This window comes from Aplidium turbinatum, chromosome 17, assembly GCF_918807975.1.
Source record: "Aplidium turbinatum chromosome 17, kaAplTurb1.1, whole genome shotgun sequence".
NCBI lineage: Eukaryota > Metazoa > Chordata > Ascidiacea > Aplousobranchia > Polyclinidae > Aplidium > Aplidium turbinatum.
This window is the reverse complement of record NC_137488.1, coordinates 1,135,506-1,161,877: the sequence shown is the minus strand read 5'-3', so window position 1 is coordinate 1,161,877 and position 26,372 is coordinate 1,135,506. Positions and strand designations below refer to the sequence as shown.

General features: G+C 39.8%; 1 protein-coding gene across 1 annotated transcript; it reads right to left on the bottom strand.

The window, feature by feature from the left end:
* Nucleotides 1-720: 720 nt before the first annotated feature.
* LOC145786715 (peroxisomal 2,4-dienoyl-CoA reductase [(3E)-enoyl-CoA-producing]-like) lies at nt 721-26,372 on the bottom strand. Its single transcript, XM_082598438.1, has 9 exons — nt 26,179-26,372; nt 20,079-20,147; nt 5,545-5,662; nt 4,693-4,762; nt 4,305-4,429; nt 3,915-4,008; nt 3,589-3,693; nt 1,950-2,827; nt 721-1,132 (listed from the first exon to the last, which is right to left on the bottom strand). Exons 1-8 carry the CDS (start codon nt 26,364-26,366, stop codon nt 2,616-2,618), a joined length of 981 nt encoding a protein of 326 aa, XP_082454564.1. The 5' UTR covers nt 26,367-26,372; the 3' UTR covers nt 721-1,132; nt 1,950-2,615.

Sequence of the window (26,372 nt, the reverse complement as noted above, 5' to 3'; positions counted from 1 at the left end):
GAGTAAGTTGTAACGTTTTTTTTTACACAATTTCAAGCAAATAGAATCGAAAATTTTGCTTATTAAGCGGAGTTTTGTGCTTATTAAATGTTTTTTTTATTACAGGTATAATTAAATGAATAGCAGTAATTCCGAACCGGACCAGATTGGGCTCAATAAGCGGTTAGAAATATTAACCGTGGGCCTAGTAGGCGGGGATTACTGCAATAACAACACCTTCAGAAATCAACATAGCAATGAATATGGGGTTAATTTTAATTTCAACTTTAGCCCTGATTTTAGGATGCAGCAGTACATTCTAAGACCTCTAGAATTTGTCTTTAACAATGTAACAAAAATTTCATCAGCAACAATATTCTAGCTAACCAATTAAAACAGACAAAGAATGAATATGAAAAATAGCTCGCGGCACCCAAGAATATTGTACTGTAAATTGCACCCAAGGGTGCCGAGACACCCCGGTTGAGAACCACTGGGCTAGCTATTCCAAACCAAACTGCATGTTATTTATTTGTGAACAAACACGCAATGTTCACCGACTGTGCTATCGGAGCCTCTGAGCAACTAGGTATTTAATTCACCGTTCAACTCCAAAAAATTCTCAACCAAGCCTAGGTCTTCAACTTTCAGCGAGCTCCTGGTCTTAATAGCAACTGCATTAGAAAATGTAGCTTCACAAAGATTATTATGCAGAATCCAGCACTTTTGCCATTTAAGTGGTAACAACATCCTGATAGTTGAGACAAGTGGGTAAATAAGGTCATTGGCCCAGGATGTTGAAAACGTGAAGGATAAAAAAGATGATGTTACGGGCACAAGCTTTGCAAAACCGACTAACTCTATAATTAAGTTCAGGTCACTCTCCATTACTTCACAATCACAGGAGACAAAGTGTTGGGTGCTAAGGCCTCGTGATAAACAATGCAATGAGTAGCCCACTAATAATAAATTCTTTGTCACCTATATCCAGAGGTGGGTAGTAGCGCGCTATGCAGGATTTATTGCGTTGTTTTCCCAGTGTTACGCTCAGAACAGAGCATTAGCTACTTTAAAAGTAGCGCGCGCTACCAATCGATAAAACAAAGCAGGCAACCACATGATTCAATAGTTCTCTTATTAACAATAAATAGATCTGTGACACAGTTCAGTTCAGTTCAGTTGTTTTTTTATTTCTGACCATCATATCAAAACAATACACGTCAACATAGCAAAGGTCGAGAAAAAGGTAGAAGCGACAAAACGCGAACGTTAAAACGTGCTTGTGACCGAAGTAAGTTATTGAGTTGAAAAAAATTTGGCACGGTCGCAACACCTTCAGAAAAATTTAAGATATAAAGGGAAAAAAAAAATAAAAAATGTAACAAAACATATAAACATATATAGGCTACAACTTTATTAGCCTACATAACTTTAGCTGATATATTGAAGATTTGTATGGACAGTTGCTATGAAGATCGGCCATGGTGCGTTATCAAGAGTGCTGATGGTCTTAAGGGGAACACGTCTTGTTGCGTTTAGCTCATAGCAACAAGAGCAAGGCAGGCAAAGAAAACCCCACAAAGAAATCCTACCACGGGCAAAGCCATTTCAAGCGCAACGCACCATAGGCCTTGTACGACTCACAAAATAGATAGGCTATAACTTGACGACACTGAAAACAATGACGAAAACAAATAAAACAAACTAGCGAAAACAACATCATCATCTTTCGGAAATTCAATTTTACCCAGGGAAAGTTATGTCTTGAAGATATCAAGCGTGCTTTGATAAAAGTTGCGTTGATAAAGCGATAATTTTAAACCCCAGTCAGCTAAACTCGTCACTTCCACACTGATCCAACGTTAGCAAACGTTGAATTAATGCAAGAACGACAGGCATCGCCAGCTGGGATGTAGTAGTGGCATGTCACAGTAATATGATAAATTTGGGTTACCGTGTATATGTTTTACACGTTACACATTTTACAACCACATGATGCGACAAAGTATTGCCTTCTACACAACATTAATCAAGTTGGTCATGCAGCGAACTTTACTTAGGCTATACGCATAGGGGTGTTTCATTGCAATGTGCATAGATGGGAAGATGGAGAACTACATGGCAACATCGGCATGTGCCGCAGTGTCACAAACACGATTCACCGATCGCTCCGAAATTGTGCATGAACATTAAAGAAGTTTCATCGCTATCAAACCAATCTGCATAGAAGTCAAAAAAGCCTCAAGTGGTGTCGTCATAACACGAAGCAGACCGTAACCGCCACCAATATATCAGGAATGATGGAACGACGTCTGTGAGCACGATAGCGACTCAGAAATGTTGAATTAAAAGTTTTGAGTCAACGTAGTTACCCAAGCAACCCACGATGCCCAACCAAGCGGAACTTTCATATTCATTATGAATTGCAATAACATGTTGCCACGTCACGTTCTAGAGAAACACACAAAACAACACTATGAGACATGGTGTGGTCGGATAGACGCGTAGATGAGTGACGATGCGCTTCGGTAACAAAATATTGTTGCAATAATTACACTTGATCAGCAAGCCCAGCCACGATCGGGGAATTACCACTCATTCAAATTGCTTCGTGGATTAATGACCTGGTTTGACAATCACATGTCACTCTTAAGCAACATCTGCAACATAGCTGGGTCGTTGGGTGAGGTGAGCCATGCCCCCCCATCTACCACAAGGACTGTCCCAGTCACATACGACGATGCATCGCTCGATAGATAAAGGACGCTATCGGCTATCTCCGTCTTTGTGCCGAACCTCTGTAGGGGAATGATCCGCTGGGCAGCATCGGCCGCCTTGCTCCGTCCACCTGTGGAAGAAGATGACCATCAGCTTTGGTCTATTCGAACATAAGTTGGAGATATCCCACAAAACCTTCGTGGGATCCTTTACAGAAGACTTTCTGGTAATCGATACAAATCAATTAAAAGCACGTGAAAAAGACCTCCTAAAACAGCGCTCTTTAACCATTTTGTCATCTCGGAACCCCTTGATTTACTACCGCGTTTATCACAGAACCTACACAAACACAAAAGTTAAAAATCACGAATTGCTTGTAACAAAATTAAATATTTTGTTGTTACACCTAAAAATGTGAGTAGACACTTCAACAAATAAACAGTTGTTACAAAAGTTAAAAAGTAAGAAGTTTAATAACTCTTTGCTCTTGTATTTCTTTTACAATCTATGTTCTATGTTGCTCAATGCAATCCAAGAAATCAATTCCATTAAAACGCGAGGAACCCTCATGGAATCCATTATAAATAAACTCGTGGAACCTCACTACATGTTCCACGGTATTCCTAATGAAGAACACTTCTAAAGTTTGATCTTTGGATTTTGACAATTTGCAGTGTGACATACTTGTAGAGACTTGGAATCACTGACACAGGTCACTCAGGTTGACAGTATTCTTATGGTAGAACCGTCTTAAAACGTGTTGTCATTCAACTGTGCACGTGAGAACCCAACCATCGTTGCGGGATTTGTACAGATGTCACGTGACCACCACACGAGTCGACAGCGATGCTCAGTTAAGAGATAGCCCGAAAATAATCAACAACGGCTCACCAAGACGTCGCATTCCTTCTGTGCCCCCGATGGGCCCGGGGGCTATACAGTTGACCCTGATATTCTTGGCGCCCCACTCCACTGCGAGATGTTTCGTCATCGCATCTGCGGAAATAATATCAGTGAAACCTCGGATAGCAAGCAGATGGAAAGCATCGAGGTTTGAGGCGAACAAATTAAAGTAACTCAGCAATTGAAATTTAAAATTGCCTGAGAACCGACACAAACTACCGTCCATTCTTGCAGGCAACCAAACAAGACAAAGAGATGTCAGTTTGTTGCAGCCCAGTCGTCAAATGAATTGAACCAAGCACAATAACACTCACCTATTGCTGCCTTGGCGGACCCTGCGTGGGTTTGGAATGCGTTGCCGCGGTAGGCCAGGGTGGCAGAGATGTTTATCACGTTACCCCCGTGAGTCTGAACAACATCGTTTCTTAGCATAGTAAATAAATAAAATGGAAGTTAATACTTGTTACATAAAAGTAGCTACTTCGAAATGTAGGAATGGCATAGAAAACATGTTGCCTTCACTTAAGTAGCTCGTATATCAAAAATCAACAGGTTCAAATGTACTTCAATATGAGTTGTAGTGGTGGAAACCATATTCCCTGTATGACCTAAACCAAGCATGGCCATTGACATGGTCAAGTTTAAACCACTCCAAGTTCACTACCGGCGCACCACCAAGACATGCTGCGACAGAACTCACTGACATTGAAATATTTTTCGAAAGCAGCTTTGGTGACGTTGAACGTTCCCATGGTGTCGATCTCCATGACAGTCTTGAAGGCGTTGAAAGATAGATTCTCGGCCGGACACAGGAAGTTTCCTGCGGCGTCTGCAACACAAATGAGGTCATCGCACGTAAGGACGTCTCACACTTACCTTGCCGTCATATTGGCAAAACCAAATATTTTCGCTTATTTGGTTTGAACTCACACACACCGGGCGCATTGCATTCTCAAACGTAATACATTTGGGCTAAAGAATTTCGCTTTATGAAACCATGCATACAAATCTAGATCATCAAGTTCTCAACGTTTTAGGATCATAAAGCCTGCGAACACCAAACTGATAAGAAAATCAAAAGCTAAAACTTACTATTCACTAAAATGTCAAGTCTCCCGTACCCGGACAATACGTCATCAATCACTTTTTGAATCTGCTCTGGCTGCACATAAGATAGCTGTTAGACACCCACCTAGTCCTAGAGTGTCTAATGGCCTACAACAAGATGATTCAACTATCGTTTCACATCTTAAGACTTCAATTCCTTTGATGTCAGGGTGTCACAATCAGTATGCGTAGTCTCGCTGTAAGCTACATTTGGTTCTACAATGGGTTAACTATTTTATTGCGTAATTCTGTTGAGGTGTTTCGATGATACTGAGAGATAGTAACTTTTTGTTACACAATCTGTTATTGTGATATCTGCTTCTAGAGAGTTTCTGTGTACGTGACATTCTGGAACTTCTTGTTGTAGATTAAAAGACTAGTTCACCAGAAGAGTAAATTCTTGTGATGTAGTATTACCCTAACCTCTGGAAGCTTCTGGTCCAAGCAAACCTGTTACGAAACACTGATTTCACGTCACAGAACACCGATTGAAAATCACTGTCGTAAGGGACTTATTGGTGAAGTGCTACTTCCATACTCAAATTAATTATTAAAGAATTGTTTTGCAATGTTGACTAACATGATATGTTTAGTCGAGGCGTTGTACCAACATGAGTATAAGCACGCAGTAAGTAGGTGGAGTAAAACTAGAAATACAACAGTTACAGGTTGACAGCCTCGAATAAGCAAAAACTTTTTGAACTCCATAATAAAAATAGTCTGCGTACGCCACCGTGTGTCGCCGTACTAGTTAGTGAAAAGTAGTAACATTACCAATATAAAGATTATAAACGGGCAAAATTCTATCTTAAGTGAACTGTTCCGAACATAACCGACCTCTCTGACATCAACCTGCAGAGGAAGGCATTCCCCGCCAGTTGCATCACGCAGCTTCTTGGCCGCTTCCACGACACGGTCCAGTTTACGACTTGCGATAGCAGTTTTGCATCCATGCCTATTGAAACAGTATAGGTGCTAGTTAGTGGTTACCAACAAATCAATCAGCAAACCCTAAATAGGTCACTTATTTTGAGCCCGGCTGCAAAGTGAAGGGCGCCAGTTCGAAAACCACTGTCTTTGGCAGACACACAATCCAATGACTGAAAGTGCAACAAGACGATGAACTGTTAAGAAATCCTTCCATTGGTATTAGACGCAGTGTTTTATGTGGATTTGGAGTCTCCACATTCCTGGTGTTCTGTCCAGTGTCCATTGATCAACCCTCACTTTTTAAGGTTAAAATCAGTTGCGAAAACCTCGACCTATGTTCGAGCAGGGCTGCGATTTTTTCTTTCTTGTCGAACGACCAAAAATTCTACGCTTGTTTGTCGAATAGTAATATGACGTCACAAGAGTCAGATTATAAGCGTTTGGCCGCGAGTTACCGCACAAGTTGTGTGGTATCAGAGTCACTTACTTTAAGTTTTTAATCGCACGCTGGTTGAGTGATGCATCTACGACAAAAACATTGCCGTAGCCAAATCAACACACCTTGGATTGCTGCGACAATTGCCGTATGCTTTAATTAATGTTTAATCAAACGAAATTTTATGCGCTTCTTCTTTATCGTGTGTCACACGGCGGTAGCCCAGAGCATCATGCAAGCTATTTTATGCGCTGACAATGCTCTTGTGAACTGTAAAAAGTTTGCAACCTTATAAATACCGGCTTATTGTTACGCAAAAGTTATTCTTTCATCGAATGCTTATTGTTTACCGGTGTCGTTGCGAATATAAATCATCGTGTAAGAAGATACAGTTAAAAGTGAAATTTACCTGCTATAGATTATCAAACAGAAGGAAAAGTTAGTGTGGTATTTTGCAAAATTTGTAAAGAATTTTATGCCGGAAACAAATCGGAATTAGAAAAGCTACGGGGTCCAGTTAAAAAAGTAGTACAAAATTGGATAAACGGTTCTTCGGCAGAAAAGAAAAATAATGCTTCTGATCATATGGCATTGCGCGTTCATGAACGGGCAGTTTTGCGTCTTCAAGTATTCCAGTGACGATGCGACAGCTTCATCCTCCCATACAGCGTCTTATGATTCCGATTCTGACAGCTAGTTCTTTATCAAACAGACTCGTGTTTGCTCGCAGTATCTCAATTGTGCCGAAATTATGTTAGTGTAAACGTAAATCGAGGCAATCATCTCGCAGTGAGATATTAATTTGTTACCGGTACCTAGTTGAACAATTAACATTATTTTATGATAATTCAAAGTCGCTAGATGTCGAATTAATGTAAAACAAACGTAAATTTCTTCTTGGGCATTGTTACGGAGGCAGCAAAATTCGTTATTTTTGCATTGACTTCACGTCTGTAGACGTTGAATCAATGTAAAAATGATGATTTTGCTGTCGGGGTATGCAATGTAACCCGCCAGGAAAATTAAATAGATTTGTGCTGACTCGAACGTTGAATCAACCCAAAACTAACATACTTTTCCCCCTGAGTTATTTAACGTAACAGCGTGCGTATCGCTACTTTTAGTATTATTACATCACTACAAATCAAACAGTGCGGTCGTGACTCGTGATAGACTACGGTACACTAGTATATTTTTCGCTTCTCGTAGACGTTGAATCAATGTAAAAACGGCGAGTTTTGCCAGCTGGGTTGTGTGCTTTTGTGAATGCAAATGCAAAATCGCCCATTACGTATATAATCACAGAAACCCTTTTAGTGGATGGAAGTCAAGTTGCAACCGTGTTTATCTACTATTCTTTATTCCCATTGCAAAACATTTCTGCAATTTTGGAACAACAAGTGCATAAGTCAGAGATAAATACAAACTTGCAAACACGTTGACAATTAAAGTAGCCTACTTCGGTTATTTTATCTATAAAAGAAACCCGTTGTGTCGAATAGCACAAAACGTGTGTGGCGAAATATTTGATGCCAGGCGTTGGAAATTCGATCAAAGCATTCTCCCGCAGTGTTCAAAATGGCGGCGCTGACGCCTCTGTAGTTTCTCGTGTGAAGCGTCGCTTTTAGACCTTGCTTTGAAGTACCTGGCGCAAAAAAGTTTACGTAAGTCAGCACTCTTATGATTGCATCACGTGATGCCCCCCCCCCCGATTGTTCCTCGACCTGACGACGTTTAGTCTTCTCTCAGTTTTTTTTCCTTTTTTTTGTTTTGTTTTTTCGTAAGGCACGGCGTTTGTCGAATAGTGATGGCGCGTGTCGACTGTCGAGTGACCTCGTCACCGAAAAAGGCAAAAATCGCAGCCCTGTGTTCGAGTATAGTCTGCTGCAATTCAGTGCAGCCAATTCGGATACAATCGATTTGGAAGACGAAAGTTCTTGAAAATCTCGCGACAGCTTCTGAATATATTACAGTAGGAGCAATTGTAGAGATAAGTTAGGTAGCCGGTGTTCATGTTTACCTTCCGGTATCCATGGCATTGAAACGGTTTATGTTGTAATTGTTTCACAGTGGGGTAAATGTAAACTAGCTAAGATAATATTATCATGCGGGTATATCTAGCAATGACTATAAGTTAATTAATCAATTAGCATTAAAGTTCCAGTGGTGGATCATGCTAATAATGTTAAGGGGAGGGAGGTTAATTTCATACACTTTACAAAGTAGAAAAAATGTATAAAGTCAGTTTATTATGTTTTAAGGAGGCGATTGCCCACTGATATGTCCACCATGGTGGTGACTGGTGATTCTATTATTTCCTTAATATCTAATTACGTTGTAATACGCTAATTTATACTTTAATCATGAAACGCTGTTGGACAGCAGAACTAGGTTTTAAATTAGTTCATCACTCCTCTGAACACTCTATTACAATTTCTTCAAACAGATGCCACCATGGGATTTTAGAGGATTTCCATCTCCACACAGACGGTAGTAGTAGTCCAGTTTTAATCCGGTGATGTCCCTGTTACCGAGGGTGGCCGCATTCACCTCTAAATGCCGCAATTGCCTTCACACCCTGCCTCCACATCGATCTGTCTAACGCGTCCTCTCTTGTCAAGCCCACCTTGCTGCTTTCTTCCTCAACTTGCCTTTTCCATGTTTTCTTGGGTCTTCCTTGTTTTCTACGACCCTCAACTCGCAACTCCAGCGCTCTTCTCAAAACATCATCTTCATCCCTTCTCAAAACATGCCCATACCACCTCACTCCATTTGCTTTCGCCAACTTATCAACATTTTCATTCAACCCAAGCAAGTTCATCAGTTCTTCAGTATTCCTTTTGTCCATCAGCTTCACACCACACATTACTCTCACCATCGCTCTCTCAGTTCTTCTTAAAATCGCCAATTCGTTTTCCCGTAAGCACCATGTTGTCTCACTTCCGTACAGCATTGCAGATCTCACACAACTAGTATAAATTCTTCCCCTCATTTTCAACGGAAATCTTCTACCACATAACAACTCTCGACACTCTCTGAATTTTACCCAACCAAACCTTACTCTTGCAGTCACTGCCGCTTCACAACCACCACTTGCATTCAATCTATCTCCTAGATAGCAAAAGGCATTCACGGATTCAACTTCGTCATTCAGCTTTTCAACAGGACCAACCATTCCTTCCTCAATCTTCCTACATCTTTCACATTCAAAACCATCTCCGGATCTACATGTCACTCTCTTCATCTTTGCACATCTCCCATGCACCCACTTCCTGCACTTTGTACACTTAACAGAATTTGCCATCACTCTTTTTCCACATACACCACATGGGTCAATTTTGCTAATTGTGATTTCCCCTTCCGTTCCACTTATTACGACCTTTGTCTTTTTGATGTTCACAGTTCACACGCATACCTTTAGATTAAAGCGACTCCTTCCACATCTCAAATTTCTCTCTCAGGTCTTCCATTGTGTCACTCAACAAAACCAAATCATCCGCGTACAGTATCTCCATCAATGAATCTTCTCATACACATTCGGTAATCACATCAATCACAATGGTAAAAAGTAGAGGAGAGAAGACAGAACCCTGGTGTACACAGACAATTGTGCTTTAATCATGATACAAACACTGTTTGACAACAGAGATACCTCCAAATCCGGACGTTCCGGTTCGAGTACATACGACATCAAATTCTCCATATGAGCACTACAACTAAATCGTTTTAAAGTAGCCTAATCAAGGTGTATCCAAGTGTGAGTCGAGGTGTATCCAAATGTGGATCGATGTGTATCCAAGTGTGAGTCGAAACGTATCCAAGTGTGAGTCGAGACGTATCCAAGTGTGAGTCGAGACGTATCCAAGTGTGAGTCGAGACGTATCCAAGTGTGAGTTGAGGTGTATCCAAGTGTGAGTTGAGGTGTATCCAAGTGTGCGTCGAGGTGTATCCAAGTGTGAGTCGAGGCATATTCAAGGGTGAGTCGAGGTGTATCCAAGTGTGAATCGAGGTTACCCAAGTGTGAGTTGAGGTGTATCCAAGTATGAGTAGAGGTGTATCCAAGTGTGAGTTGAGGGCTCATGGTGTATCCAAGTGTGAGTTAAGGCGTATCCATGGGTGAGTTGAATCGTATCCAAGTGTATCGCGATAGAGATGAGTCCTTTTTTGTGCTTGAAAAAACAAACGAATCAAACATAACGGACGTTTTCTTGCACCAACAATCTGTCTGAAATGTGAATATTAGAACAAAATTTGCACTTTTGCTTAAATTCTGAAATAATCAAGACATCAGATCATCAATAAGTTACCAAAATAAAATTTCGTCACCAAACATAATTATTAAAATTTTCTTTTAACTTCACCAATGATCCAAAAGGATGACTAGTGTGATAAAATCGGAATGGCCCGATTCGGTGAGTCCGATTCGGTGAGTCCGATTCGGTGAGAGCCTTTTTCAGTGAGAGCCCTATTCGGTGAGAGCCCTATTCGGTGATTTTTTTTAAAATTATTGGGTACCGTAGCCTAATTATCATTGCCGTTATAGGGTTAGGGGATAGGGGATGGGGGTTAGGGGATGGGGATTAGGGGATGGGGGTTAGGAGATGGGGGTTAGGGGATGGGGGTTAGGGGGATGGGGGTTAGGGGGTTGGGGATGGGGTTTTCTGGGGGTTGGGGGATGGGTTTTTTTCCGGGGTTTGGGGTTTTTTGGGGGGTTTGGGTTTTTTGTGTTTTTTGGGGGGTTTGGTTTTTTGGTGGATGAGGTTTGGGGTTTTTTGGGGGTTGGGGATGGGTTTTTTTGGGGGTTGGGGGATGGGGTTTTTTGGGGGTTGGGGATGGGGTTTTTTCGGGGTTAGGGAATGGGTTTTTTTGGGGGTTTGGGTTTTTTTGGGGGGTTTGGGTTTTTTTGGGTTTTTGGTTTTTTTTGGGGGTTTGGGTTTTTGGGGTTTTTTGGGGGGTTTGGTTTTTTTTGGGGGGTTGGGATTTTTTGGGGGTTTTGGGTTTTTGGGGTTTGGGGTTTTAATTAGGCTACGGTACCTGATAATTTTCAAAAAAAAATTCAAAAAAAATCACCGAATAGGGCTCTCACCAAAAAAGGCTCTCACCGAATCGGACTCACCGAATAGTAGCAGACTCTGATAAAATAACCAAAAAAAGTAGAGAATACCAGTCACCACACTAAATTGGCAATTTTAAGTTTATTAATTTTGAATTCGAATTGAAAGAACATAGATTTGCTAATTTAGTGTAGTACTTTCTAATTTTTTTTATCGATAAGTTGTTAACCTATTGGTCGACTGGACTGCAAATTCACCAATTAGACTTTAACCATGATAATAGGGTTAGAAATAAACAAATTACACAAAGAAAAAAATAAAGTATGAACTAAGTAATAAAATAAATTGAGACAAGCAACAAATGAGGTTGACTGTTAACATGGTCAGTTGGTCACCACTGGGACCATTTCCCAGGTTTCGTCATCCGAACAGTTCTCATCTTCTTACTTGGTAGCACTTGAATTGAATGGTTCATTAGTATCACTTTTCAAAACTGTAGTGAACTAATGTACCGGTATATTAAGTTATTCAGCAGCTCTAATCCTACAACTTATTTTGCAGCTCTTTGTAAAGATAAACGAAAACAGTTTTTGCTTGAGAAAATGTCTGAAACGATTAGAAATATCGTAGTATGAAAAACGTAAAAAAGGCCTCGGAATTCGTTTTTGTTGACGGCGGACAAACGTGTCCGGTCTGAGCAGCTATTACGGCGGACAAATTAAGTATCATGACGGACACACCAGTTTTAACGTCGATTGTCATGTTTATTCACTTTATTATCATGCTAATAATTCTTCGCCAGTTGAGAACTGTAGCTTTGGTTTGGAAGGCATATTAAAATTTCGGCAAAGTCACTCTGAATGGCTTTCATCAGACCAACGACGTGCGGTACACGATATCTGGGCGAGCCCAACTAGGCGAAAAATGTTTCAAAAGAATGCACCATCAGCATCGGTATTGCGACTGACAAGCTTCGATAACGGTTAGGGAGCGTTCATAACTGACGTCAACCACTGTTTTGGCCATTTGATATGACTGGTACAGGCCTCGAAATTTGTACTTTTTTCCGGCAGTCAAGCATGTCCTACCGGACTGGCCCTTTCAGCGGACATTTAATATCTCAACCGGACATATTTTTTGCATGTAGATTTTGCACGAAATCACACTACAGTATTGTGTAGTTGGGTTTGTAGAAGAAGATTTTCTAGAACAGAATAACTCTGCAATGGTTGATGGCTTAATTAATCGACCCTGAAGTATACTGGAGCAAATTGCTTGCAAATAAATCAGTGCGTTAATGACAGTCGTGTAATGACGCAATAAACACAATTGAAAACAACAAAGCAAATTTCCTTATTACAAAAGCAACTACGATCACTTATTCCGTGGTTTTTGGCGTTATAGAATCGTTGTGCCAAGCGATTACTGCCGGCGCGGGGTCATAAATCTCCAGCTCAGGACCGTCCAGACAAATGCGCATTTGTGACTGAATAATGTTAGCCCTCAATAGTGTTAGTGCTAACTAACACAGGGGTGGGGAACCTTTGTAGTATAGTATTGCCGGCCACATAAAATGAGAAATATCACAGGTGGGCCACTAAAATTTTCGAAATTTTATTTACAGATAAAAAATGCAGCGAAGTAGACAATGATTTATTTCACTTTCACAGCTAGTGGGATGGCTGAAAGTTTTTATTTTTGGTGAGTCGTGTGATGTCTGCTGACACAGAAGATGTTGCAACTCTTAACTGCATCTCCACGTTTTTATCAGTCAGTCTGGAGCGAAGCCGACTTTTTGTTAGATTCAATTTGGAAAAAAACTGCTCGCAACGGTAGGTGCTTCCAAACAGAGACACATATTTCAAAGCATGTTTCCGCATGACTGGAAAATTATCAGCATTTATGTTGCGTTGATAAAAGTTGAGCAGTGGAACGTTTTGGTACATCGCTTTCAACGTACCGTCACTCTGGAGCTCTACTATTTCATGTTGGAAGTTACTAGGAACATCAGTTGCAACCACATTGAATAGAGAGGCAAAAATATCTAACTCCATTTCTTTACTCTTTATGTCCAAAAATCTTGCATTAAATGTCTCCGTAAGATTGACACATACATGGGCATATTTAGCTGTTGCAGAAGGCTTTTGCTCTTGCAAGGTAGGGAAATGTGCGGTGTTATACTGTTATTGTTTTCAAGTTGTACTTTCCACAGATGTAGTTTAGCTTCAAATGATTTCACTTTTGCAAACAAGGAGTTCAAAAGCTGACTCGGTCCCTGTAACTTGACGTTGAGCTCGGAGAGGTGCTTGCTAATGTCAACCATAAACGCCAGGTCACCCAACCATTGGCTATCAGTGGGTTCAACGACATGATTTCCCTGATTATTCATGAACTGATCGACTTCGTTTCGCAACAAGTAAAAGCGTGTAAGCATGTCGCTACGACTCAGCCAGAACTGCACAGTGGTAGACAAGGCCGTGGTAATCAGTATTCAGCCCTTCCAGTAAACAAGCGGCTGTTCAAACCTCTGCTTTTGATGAAATTGATGCATTTTATCATTATTGGCATGACATCACTAAGCGCGCACAAGTTTTCTTGGTGAATGAGACAGTGGCATACCACTAAATCACTTGCATTAAGGCCGTAACGTGTCATTTCTCTTTTTACAAGTGTAGTTAACCCCTTTTGTGAACCCACCATGGCTGGAGCACCATCTGTTGCAAGACCTCTCAACCTTTCAAATGATAGATTAAATTGGCGCATTGCCACTACAAGCCTCTCAAACAAGTCTTCATCACGTGTTGTTCCATGCATAGATTCCAATGACAACAAATTTTCTTGTACCGGTATTTCAAAGTCTGAAGTTGTTCCTCGAAATAAAATTTTGACGCGGGCCACATGGAACAGTCACACGGGCCGCAGGTTCCCCACCCCTGAACTAACATAATAGTGTTAGTCTAACACCCTCCTTTCTGTGCAGAAATTCTATTTCTATCAGTATCAGCGTGAATACGGTCGCCACATTCGCCTAAGCACGTGCGGAACCCAGCTGAGACTTGCTTCTCTGTGACGTTTCTTTTTAACAAACGATCAATGTAACGCAATAATCCTCATTGTTAAAATTAGAATACATATCCTACCGAAAAGTTCAGACAACTTTATTTCAAGGCAACATTGCAAGGCGTTGAAATGATGTAAAAATGGCTATTTTTGCCATCAGCTCGTTAACCACGCCACTCTAATGTGATCTTTAAAGCAATTGCCTGTACTATTATTGTTTCAGCTCCGTATTTGTTCGCGTTAAACAAACAATTTAAATTTAAAATATATTTTTGCTGCATTAGCTCTATTTTTGTCAAGAATTTTGCGGCGGTCATTTATGACCGACCAATGAGTCGGCTTCGGCAGACATTCGAGGTCATTCCGGAGGTCATGTCCGCCATGACTGCCGGAATTTCGAGGCCTGCTGGTATATGACAAACTCGACCACTAGTTATTGAAAAACGCCACGCCAGTGCAACTGAACTACTGGAATAAGGTAATTTTGGCAACTTAGTCAAGTCGTATACTGCTGCAAAGACAGGTAGACTACTTGGAAAGACGTAGGCTACTAATCAAGCAGCTGAATGCCTCTCCCGTGTTGTTAACGCACCATGAACTGCTTGGCACTATATGGTTGTGTTCAAATATAATATTCAATTCTAAGCCAGTAAAATGGCAAGGGTTCATGGCTAATGTAGTTAAAGGTGACTTTCAGGTTTCGTCAGCATCATTTAATCCTATGATAGCGCTTAATCCCGCAACAGATGAAGCTGTTTACAGTAGCCTACAATGATATTCGTTCAAGACCAAGCGAGAGAAATGAGCATACGTTGTGCACCGCTAACGTTTGACCAACCCCTCCACTTCAGAGCATTCAAAATTAAACAGGACAATTGGCCTTTTCAAATATGTTCACTTACGACTTGGTGGTTTTTATCAACTGATGTCCTTTCTCGGAGCAGGGTGCAAACTGATGGAAAGAAGTGGTTTAGCTGATTTATGGAAAACTGTGTATACATTGAAATCTTTGCCAAAAATGATGCAGAAGATTTGTAGGCACAACGTTTCAACAGGGCATTATTACGGATAATCGTGTAAATGTGGATAACGCCTTAATTAAGTATTGGTAACGATATAATACTATTCACAAAATATGTGGAAAGAAACTGAGAGATTTTGTTAAAAGGATCTGACCAAGCAAGTACCTTTGCCGTTATGCAAAAAGCCTTAAAATGTGGAGATGAAGAGATAAACATTAGGGTGACCAAAAAAAAAAAAATTTTGATTTTTAAACTTTTTCTTGTTTAGACCTCTGCATTATGGTCCAAAATGACACCTTGCCAAGTTTTGTTGAGATTGGTCCACATTTGACGCCCTAGCAGTGGGCCGGTACCCCCGCCGGGTCAAAATCGGCCAATCTGGTTGTATTTCAGCAACCGGTAGGCCTAGAATGCTCAAACTTGGCTTTAAAGAATCAGAATGCATGGTTTCCTATCTAACTTCCAGAGGGTTTTGGGGTCTAAACCATTTAGTTTATGAAAAAAATGCAAAAAACACATTTTTGACCAAATGTGGCCCCCATAAACGTGTAATATTCAACTTTTAGTTTAATATACAACACTAATTGACTAATAACACAAAATTTAAAATACAAGCAACTTTTGTTTAATCATAGACAAGCTTTATTGCTTTTGCACTTTGGTTCACCACTCAACTTTCAACCACTGACCACTGTAATTACCCATTAAATAATTCAAGACAGTTTTTTTTTTCATTTTTCGTATTAGTTCACCACTTAACATTTCTTAAAAATGATTTTGTGGTTGTGTCCAGCTTTTTGGTGGACAATGACTTCTTGGCCATATCTCAAACTTTGGAATGGTAAGCATGAGTGACTTTGATTGCTTTGTCCAACTCTTTCTCACTACTTGGAGCAGAAGCCCTTTCCTCAACATCAGTGACCATGCCCAAAACTCTCTCAACAACATCATTTGTAGCAGGCATGTTCTGTAGCAGAGTTTTGAACGATGAAAACTCCTCCATATGGTGCCAAGATCTGGGACTTTTATGAGTCAGACATTGAAACTTGGGAAAAATTCTAATGAGTTCAAAAGAGTCTGGTCCGATCAAGTCCAGCAAGCGAGTGGAGTTTAGAAATGCATTTGAACCAAGTCCTTACCAATAACAGCTCTCTCAGAACTTGATCGAAATGTTTGCATCTTTTGCCACATTCGGACCTTGGTGGATATGCTCACACGATCACTTGCAAAAGCAAACACAACGTGGCGCTCAATGAGGTACCACAGGTGCAGGTTGAGTTTCGTGCGTGTAGTAACAGCCATTTCAAGGAAAAGGTCCAGGTTGCCTAAGTTGCTTCTTTTAGAGGTGAGCTGAATGGCATTTTTGAGAGTGTTCCACATTTATAAGTCATACGCTGCAGCATTTGTCAAACTTGGGGATGTAAACCAATATTTAACATTAAAAAGTGTTAAAAAAGAAGCCAGTGAATATATATTCCCAAGACCACAATCTTTTGTAAAAGCTGGATTTTCTGATAACTGCTGCTTGAACAAGGCAATTTGAATGGTATAAACGATCTTCGCCATCATACGTGCTAAACACACTTGGAGCCTTGAACGTATAATATTGTATCCACACCGGAAAGTACCACCAAGAAAAAGAATGGACAATTTAGCCAACTTTTTGAAATCTTCTCGTATGTTTATTCCATTTTAAAGCCAACTGAATAAGAAATCTAGAACTGATTCTTTAATTCTATTCAATTTTCTGTTGTTCGTTCGGAAAGTTTCATAAACTTAAACATTTATATCGTTCACTCAAACTTCTGCAAAGCTTTTAAATACAGCTTCATGTGGTGATTCTGTGTTACCGTAGACCACTGAAGCTGCTCCACCACAAACAAGCTCCATGCTATGATGCCTGCAGGCTAGTTGAAGGATACTGTGTCCTATATGGCTTTGAAATTGAACGGTAAGGCCACTTTTCTAACCACTATTTACTGCAGTTGTGTCAAAAACAAGACCCAAGACTATTTTTATGTTGAAATTGACAGCATTCAGTGCTTCAATCACGTTTCTTGTTTCATTCTTTGATCCACTTGAGTCCCTCGTGTTTATCACATCAACCAACACTTCTGCTTCATTATTTAAACATTTCAGTACTACTGCAAGAACTGGCTTCTTTTTTCCAGTACCGTATGGTATGTTAACGCTTTTTTATGTTAAATATTGGTTTACATCTCCAAGTTTGACAAATGCTGAAGTGAATGACTAAGAAATGTGGAACGCTCTCACAAATGCCATTCCTAAAAGAAGCAACATTGGCTACCTGAACCTTTTCCTTGAAATGGCTGTTACTACACGCACGAAACTCAACCTGCACCTGTGGTACCTCATTAAGTGCCACGTTGTGTTTACTTTTGCAAGTGATCGTGTGAGCATATCCACCAAGGTCCGAATGTGGCAAAAGATGCAAACATTTCGATCAAGTTCTGAGAGAGCCGTTATTGGAAAGGGCTTAGTTCAAATGCATACTATTCAAAACTCCACTCGCTTGCCTGACTTAATCAGATCAGACTCTTTTGAACTCATTACCGTTTTTCCCAAGTTTCAATGTCTGACTCATAAAAGTCCCAGATCTTGGCACCATATGGAGGAGTTTTCATCATTCAAAACTCTGCTACAGAACATGCCTGCTACAAATGATGTTGTTGAGAGAGTTTTGGACATGGTCACTGATGTTGAGGAAAGGGCTTCTGCTCCTAGTAGTGAGAAAGAGTTGGACAAAGCAATCAAAGTCACTCATGCTTACCGTTCTAAAGTTTGAGATATAGCCAAGAAGTCATTGTCCACCAAAAGCTGGACACAACCACAAAATCACTTTTAAGAAATGTTAAGTGGTAAACTAATACAATAAATGAAAAAAAAAACTGTCTTGAATTATTTAATGGGTAATTACAGTGGTCAGTGGTTGAAAGTTAAGTGGTAAACCAAAGTGCAAAAGCAATAAAGCTTGTCTATGATTAAACAAAAGTTGCTTGTATTTTAAATTTTGTGTTATTAGTCAATTAGTGTAGTATATTAAACTAAAAGTTGAATTATTACACGTTTATGGGGGCCACATTTGGTCAAAAATGTGTTTTTTGCATTTTTTTCATAAACTAAATGGTTTAGACCCCAAAACCCTCTGAAAGTTAGATAGGAAACCATGCATTCTGCTTCTTTAAAGCCAAATTTGAGCATTCTAGGCCTACCGGTTGCTGAGATACAGCCAGATTGGCCGATTTTGACCCGGCGGGGGTACCGACCCACTGCTAGGGCGTCAAATGTGGACCAATCTCAACAAAACTTGGCAAGGTGTCATTTTGGACCATAATGCAGAGGTCTAAACAAGAAAAAGTTTAAAAATCAAAATTTAGTTTTTTTTGGGTCACTTTAATAAACATGTTATCCACTGAAATCTTTCACAGGTTACTGTCTATAGCCTGTTTGCAGGGGCCACTGGAACCGGACAAATTTTCGCATGAACTTGCTAAATGCTTATGTTCCACCATCACTTTTCCCAGATGACGGAAGTATGCGGAAATCTCAGACATCTGCATTGTTCAAATACATATAATAATCTTGCAAAATGAGGATATTTTGTGCACTACTTCTCGATTATTTTGTATTTCGATTGCATTTGATAGCTGTGCTCTCATTCACCGACTTCCTTGGACAAAAGTTGGGAATATGAAAAATTTGGTTTCTGAATTTTTCCTGGGCCTTTTCTTTTTTACAGCAATACCAAAACTTAACAAATTTTGCTGCATTTTGCTGTAATAGCCTACTGGTATAATCTAATTTTGTAACCAAACCAACCTTGCCTTATCAATATTAATCGGAGATCAAAGCCAAACATTGTAACGTAAGACTTGAACTAAGTGGCGGTTGTGCATGATTAGAGTAGAAATATGATACTCCCATCGATTCTTAGCGAAGAATCCACCTTTGCTGCGCTGATTCAATGTCATCCACCGCTGAGGCAAAGTAAAAATCGAAAGTTTTCCTGCTTGTAGGGAAGCTAAGGGATGCAGTATTTACATTTTCTAGATGCGCGCTAGAATGTGCAGGAAATTATATTCTCGCAACAATTGTTCGTGCTATGCAATGACGATTTGTATCGCTAGTTCCTGTGTTATTTTTCGGAAGACAAATATGTCTGATCTATATGGTACTTCCCGCTGCCTGCGAACATCACATGCAGTGACGGCGGAAATGTCTGCCGTAAATTTTGAGGCCTGAAAAAAGATTACAAAATGGCGACTAAAAAAAACGTTTTTAACCATAGCTAGTCGGCATATCCCCATAGGGCTGAAGGGAATGTTTTGCATCAAGCAAACGAACTAGGCCTATTGTAATTGATTAATTTTTTGTTTTTCAGCAGCCAATTGTAGCAAAAGTCGACAGCGATAGACACGTGTTTCACCCATGAGCCTGGTCTCATCAGTATCGCATCACTAATTCATGCCACAGACTTGATTGGATCCTTGATAGCTACCACAGAAGCTACACCGACACGGTTAGCGAAACGCAATGGTTGCTGTTCTATAGTGAGTAGTTTTGAGTAACCTACTCAGTACTCAGACATATGCTGACACCAGGTAGACTGCTCAGTGCTCATTCTACATATTGATTAATTTAAATTTTGAAGTAAATGAAATCAATCACTATCAAGTAATCTTGGCAACTTGTTTCACCTGTTATGTTGCAAAACATATCTTCCTGTGGTTATTGTGACTATTTGGGCAGCATGAGAAAAATGGTCAGCCCCTAGTTGGTCAAAATAAGCAGAATCAATCGAACAATAAAAATTACCAACTTGCACAGTTAAAAAGTAAAATCACTCACCTCATTAAGATTTCCGTTATTCGAAAACCAATACCTGAACCTCCGCCAGTAATGAAAGCAACCTTATTCCTGAAAAAGTTGCAAGTGATCTATTCAGTAAATGTCGTTATAATAATTGGAATGTAAAAATACTATTAATGCCATTGGCATTTGGCAGGGCCTTTGCAAGTTTGCACAGGCAGATTCCATCACTAGATCACACAGCAGACAGCATTCCATTTCAAAAATGGAGTGGTAGAAGAAAATGATCACCATCTCTATGAAATAACAAAGAGAAAATAACAAAAAGACTTCAATCGAATGTGCATCAAGTTTCAAGCATTTACAGCAAGCTGAAATGTAAACCAAGTCATTTGTGTAGTCGTACAAAAACTATTCGACAAGTAATGTACAACCTAAGAGCGGTAGGAACTTTAACATACTGATATCCCATTGAATCACAAACCATCAACCAATCAGAAGCTACACTATTCATGACGTCATCGAGGTTGCGTTTCTCGAAACAAAGGAAAAATGCAACTTCCCACCACTGCTATTGCTCTTGTTTGTTGTGTAATTACCAAAACAGTTTAAAGTAATAATCAACCCTCTGGTTGAATGCTGAAATGGTCACAATTGGACGGACAACTTAACAATACATCTGACGGTTCGTTCAATTGATATAATCAGTATGTTAAAGTTCCTACCCCTAAGGGCGCTTGTCGTTTGGTTGAGAAGCTTTTGCTAGGCTAAGACTACTTAGGTAGCAAAAATGTATAATTTGTGGATCGTTTTTACGTTGCCAAACGTTCAAAAAAACCCATGTAACTTGGTTGTTTTTAGTAAGCTGGTTCTATCAGTTTGTGATTTAATTCCCACTTTTCGTTGTAATAAACTCATCAAGCTTAAACAAAGTCAGAGTGAGTAGGCCTTTTCTTTCTTAGTAAATCTTACTGTAATTCCAAAACTTAACAAATTTTGCTGCATCTTGCTGTAATAGCCTACTGGTATAATCTAATTTTGTAACCAACCTCGCCTTATTAATATCACTCGGATATCAAAAGCCAGCCATTGTGACGTAAGACTTAACTAAATTGCGCTGATTAGTGTAGAAGTAGCCTACATAGGCTACTGCCATCGATTTTTAGCAAAGAATTCACCTTTGTTACGCTGATTCAATGTCATTCATCGTTGAAGTTGAAACAACGTAAAAATCGAAAGTTTTCCTGCTTGAATGGAAGCTAAGGGATACACCGATACACGATACAGCATAGGCGTCGATTTTTTCTTAGAAAAGAAGAATTCTGGGTGGGCGAGAGTTTTCAAACAAATTTCATTGAATGTGTTTTGTATATGTTTGCAAATTCGCAATGGTTCAGTCTTCAAAATTAGCATATTTTTACTTTGGCAAAAACGTTGCCGAGGCCAAACGGCAAAAGTTGAAATTGCCTCGGCAATTGCTGTGAACACTTAGGAAAAGATTGTACTAAAACATGTAAAACGAGAAGCGAAAAATATACTAGAGTAGTCTATCACGAACGCATTGTTTGATTTGTTGTGATGTAATAATACCAAAAGTAGTGATAAAGCGAGCAACGCGATACGCACGCTGTTACGGTAATTCACGTTAAAAAACTCACGGGGAGGAGGAAAGTAAGTTAATTTTGGGTTGATTCAACGTTCGAGTCAGCACAAATCGATTTAATTTTCCCGGCGGGTTATATTGCGTAACAATGCCCAATAAGAAATTTACATTTGTTTTACATTAATTCGACATCAAGCGACGTTGAATTATCATAAAATAACGTTAATTGCTCAACCAGGTACAGGTAACATATCAAGAGCTCCCTGCGAGAAGATTGCCTCGATTTACGTAAGCTTATATGCCAACATAATTTCGGCACAATTGGGACACTGCGAGCAACACAAAGTCTGTTTGATGAACTAGTCAGAATCGGTATCATCAGATGCTGTATCAGCTGGACGAGATAACGGAAAGCGAGGCGCAACAAGGAGTAGATGCTTACAATAATTTGACGTCTACTGGAGTTAAATCAATGCAAATAGGGTGATATTTCTATAAAAGATTCTCCCAGCTGGGCACGTGTCTAAGCGCCGGCGAAGCAGGAAGTAACCCAAATAAAGCATCCAGCAATAGTAAGATTGAAACAACATCCTAGTCTGGTGTAGTCTAAGAAAATTAGTTTTTTTCTTGTGGTCCTTACAATCACCTCGGCAATTGCCGACGGTAATTTCGAAAAGTGTGGTTAGTCTTTCTCACAAAGATTGCGTTTAGCGTCGCTGCAGCAATTAAGCTTTAATAGGTTGGATGTTCTCTTTCTTGCGCCTTGCGATCTTATGAGCGCTGCTAAACTAAACAAACTTCTTTTATGTTTTCCTTTGCGACCTAAAAAGCGCGTGACTCATGACCTGTTATCTTTAAAGTAGCGCCTTCGGATTTGCCGCATTTTGATTTGTAAAAGCGATTGTTTCAGTACGTCTTTAGTTTGTATCGGTTATTTTATTGTCATGTTCATTATGATGTCATATTCACATTCCCTTACGCTGACCGGAAACTGAAGTTTGATTGTGACGTAACGAAAGTGAGACCATTCGGAGAAAAGATCAAACGTGGCTTTCTCTCACCAGGAATTGCCGGAATTGCTAGCTGTGGCAGTTGCCATAACAACAGCAGTGCAGTGAGCACCGTACCCCTTTTTTTCCACGCAGCGTTGTTGCGGAATTGCTTTGTTGATTGATTGAATCTTTATCCTCGGACTGGGAAAGCTTTTTGCAGAGCTTTATCCTGGCAGTTTCGCATACTTGTAAAGGCTTTGAATCACTGACGCAGGCCCGGTCACCGAGATTGACAGAGTGAAGTTTCCGATTGTTGAAGTCTTGTTGCCGGGGAACTATTCCATCCATTAGATGCCGCTGAATGGAGAGCAGTCCTTAACGTGCGTTGCTCAAGCGCACACCCCGAGAGTCGAACCAGCGCCGCTTGATCTTGAAGCTTCTTCGTTCCAGAGATGACGCGCTAACCAATTGAGCTATCGGGGCGGATAGATAGGTAGATTGTTCTGTCGGATACTTAGCGAGAGACATAGCGTAAAACAAGAAGTTGCACTGCAGTTGGTTGGATAATCCAGCGTTCAAGAAAAACGAAAATAATTGTAACGAACACTTCATAAGACATAAGTGTCATGAAAACAGGGTGGGTGAAACATATTTTACCCACCCTCGTTTCACGGCAGGGTGGGCGTCGCCCACCCGGCCCACCCTATTTTGACGCCTATGCGATACAGTATTTACATTTTCTAGATGTGCGCTAGAATGTGGGGGAAATTATATTCTCGCAACAATTGTTCGTCCTATGCAATGACGATTTGTTTCGTTAGCGCCTGTGTTCTTTCTCAGTGGACAAATATGACCGATCTAGGTGGTAGCTTCCCACAGACATTACATGCTGTGACGGTGGACATGTCCGCGGTGTTAGCCGTGAATTTCGAGGCCTGGTATGGTTGTAAGTATGTGGCACTGGTGTTGAAACATGATTTTTTTTTTGTAACATTTTATTTTTTTTATTTTCCCTTCATATCTTAAATTTTTCTGAAGGTGTTGCAACCGTGCCAAATTTTTTTCAACTTAATAACTTACTTTGGTCACAAGCACGTTTTACCATTCGCGTTTTGTCGCTTCTACTTTAAAAACAACTGAACGGACATGACGAATTCAAGCACGTTTTAGCGTTCGCGTTTTGTCGCTTCTACTTTTGCTATGTTGACGTGTATTGTTTTTGATATGATGGTCAGAAATAAAAACAACTCAACTGAACTGACATGACGAATTTTAATTTAATAGTTCAAATATTTAATTTTTATTCCTTTCTGCATGTTCAGCGACGTTAAAACGATGTGAAAACAGTTAGGCTCGGGGGTGCAACCTAGTTCGTACCTTGAACCATTCGTATAGTCAGTTCGTACCTTGAAAAGATCAAGAGAAAAAAATAAAAAAAGCCGAAGTCGCTGATTGCAGTTTAGTAGCACAAAGCCGAAGTCGCTGATCGTAGTTTCCCCAAACAATTTGAAACAAACTCGAGGGTTAGGGTTAGCGGAAACTGCGGAAAAATGTTTGCGGAAACTGCGATCAGCGAGGGTTAGAGTTAGAGCATAGATTACTCCATAGTTAGAGTTAGGGTAAGCGGAAACTGCAGTTAGCGGAAAAATGTTTGCGGAAACTGCGGAAAAATGTGTTCAGAAACTGCGGAAAAATGTTTGCGGAAACTGCGATCAGCGAGGGTTAGGGTTAGAGCATAGATTACTTTATGGTTAGAATTAGGGTAAGGGTTAACAGAAACTGAAAAATGTTTGGAAACTGCGAACAGCGAGGGTAAAGGTTAGCGGAAAGTGCAGAAAAATGTGTTCGGAAACTGCGGAAAAATGTTTGCGGATACTGCGATCAGCGGACTTCGGCTTTGAGCTATTTTTTCTCTTGATCTTTTCAGGGGGAAAATTTTAAAATGATTGCGGAAACTGCGATCAGCGACTTCGGCTTTTTTTAATTTTTTCTCTTGATCTTTTCAAGGTACGAACTGACGGTCCGAACTGTTCATGGTACGAACTAGGTTGTATCCTAGGCTCGGTACCCGATAATTCCCTTTCAAAAATAAAATTTTAAAAACTCGCCAAATAGGGCACTCGCCGAAACAGGCTCTCGTCGAATAAGGAACTCGTCGAATCGGACTAGCCAAATCGGACTCGCCGAAATATTGGTTTTATCTTTTTCGCTGAACGTGGAGATTTCAGCTTATGTGAAACTTGTCTATAATTCATTCTTATTTGAATTTTTATGTATTCAAATTCTTTCATATTAGCAAATTTCATATTATTGATTTGCTCGAGGTACACTTCTTCTTCCGTCTCAACTTGAGGTAGCGATTTACTGTGGCTGCTAACCTCTTCTGTTTCTTTAATAGCAGAGGAAATTTTCACGAACTTCAACATGGCTCCTTTATTCCCTTTTAGTTCCTCTTCTCTAGCTTTCTTTTTCTTTCTAAAAAAAGCTCCACTTTCTTTTACTATTTTCATAGGCAAAAAGTAGCTTAAAAAATTTGCAACTTTAATCTTGTTCTGGAATCTGAAGCACTCTAGTTTAAAAACAATAACGAATGTCTATGGTAGACCATCCAACTAATTTACCTTCTGAGAACTGTCCATAAACCACCCCTTGCAGGGATACATTCACTTTCGCCTGAATGTTTAGTACCACTCCACTTTTTGATATACAGTATAGCCTAATATCGGTTTTATCTTTTTTGTTTTATGAGGAGTCCACCATAGCTACTACTGAACGTGGAGATTTAAGCTTATTTGAAACTTGTCTATAACTCATTTCTATTTAAATTTTTAGATATTCAGATTTTTTCATACTAGCAAGGTGTTAATTCTGTTTGTGGTGTGAATAAGTAGCAGGATGGCATCTTCAAGGAGAAAGTGTGAAATTGACCCTGATGTTTTGTGTTACATATATAATATATATATGTGGCAGTTATACTGTTCCTAACCAAGGCAAACCATAACAAGGTTTGTGAAACAAGCATACCTTGCATATATATATATACTTTAAAATTTGCCTGGGTGATCAGGACAAATCATGGGCTCCACATTATCACTTCAGGATTTTATGACCAGCCCGAGAAAGATCACACGCGCCACTGACTCAGTTGATTAAAACAATTGAATTTAGAAGTTATATAGGCACTTTTTTCTTCTCCTCTCGTCTTTGCTTTAAAAGAGAAAAAGATACGTCATGACCATTGACCAGTCAAATAGTGTTTCAGATTAAGACTGGAGCCGGTCAAACAGCCACTGCCAATAAAAAAGCCTAATAATGCAAGAGTAAACAATAAGTAATAATTTGCTTATTAAAAACAAGAACACAAAAGTAATTTCAAACAAAAATAATATATCATATCATATACATTTACACAATGTTTTACTTTTGATAGGGAGACAACAAAGTGGCCATACGATCTACCGGTACCATACTAGTCAGCCACAATATATTTTTAAAATATCAAATTGATCAACTGGGCCTAGCTGAGTAAGACTAAGAAACTCACTTCAGTAAGTCTGGTTTAAAAACATAATTGTATTCCTTCAAACAATTATCTCCTTCAGTTTTATTTGTGAAGCTTCTGCTTGAGGTCATTCTTGCAAGTGGGGATAGCTTTGTACACACCAACAAGTCTTTATGCAAAGGTTTTAATAAAACTTTACTAGTACAACGCCTACAATGAGCTACCAACATTTTAAC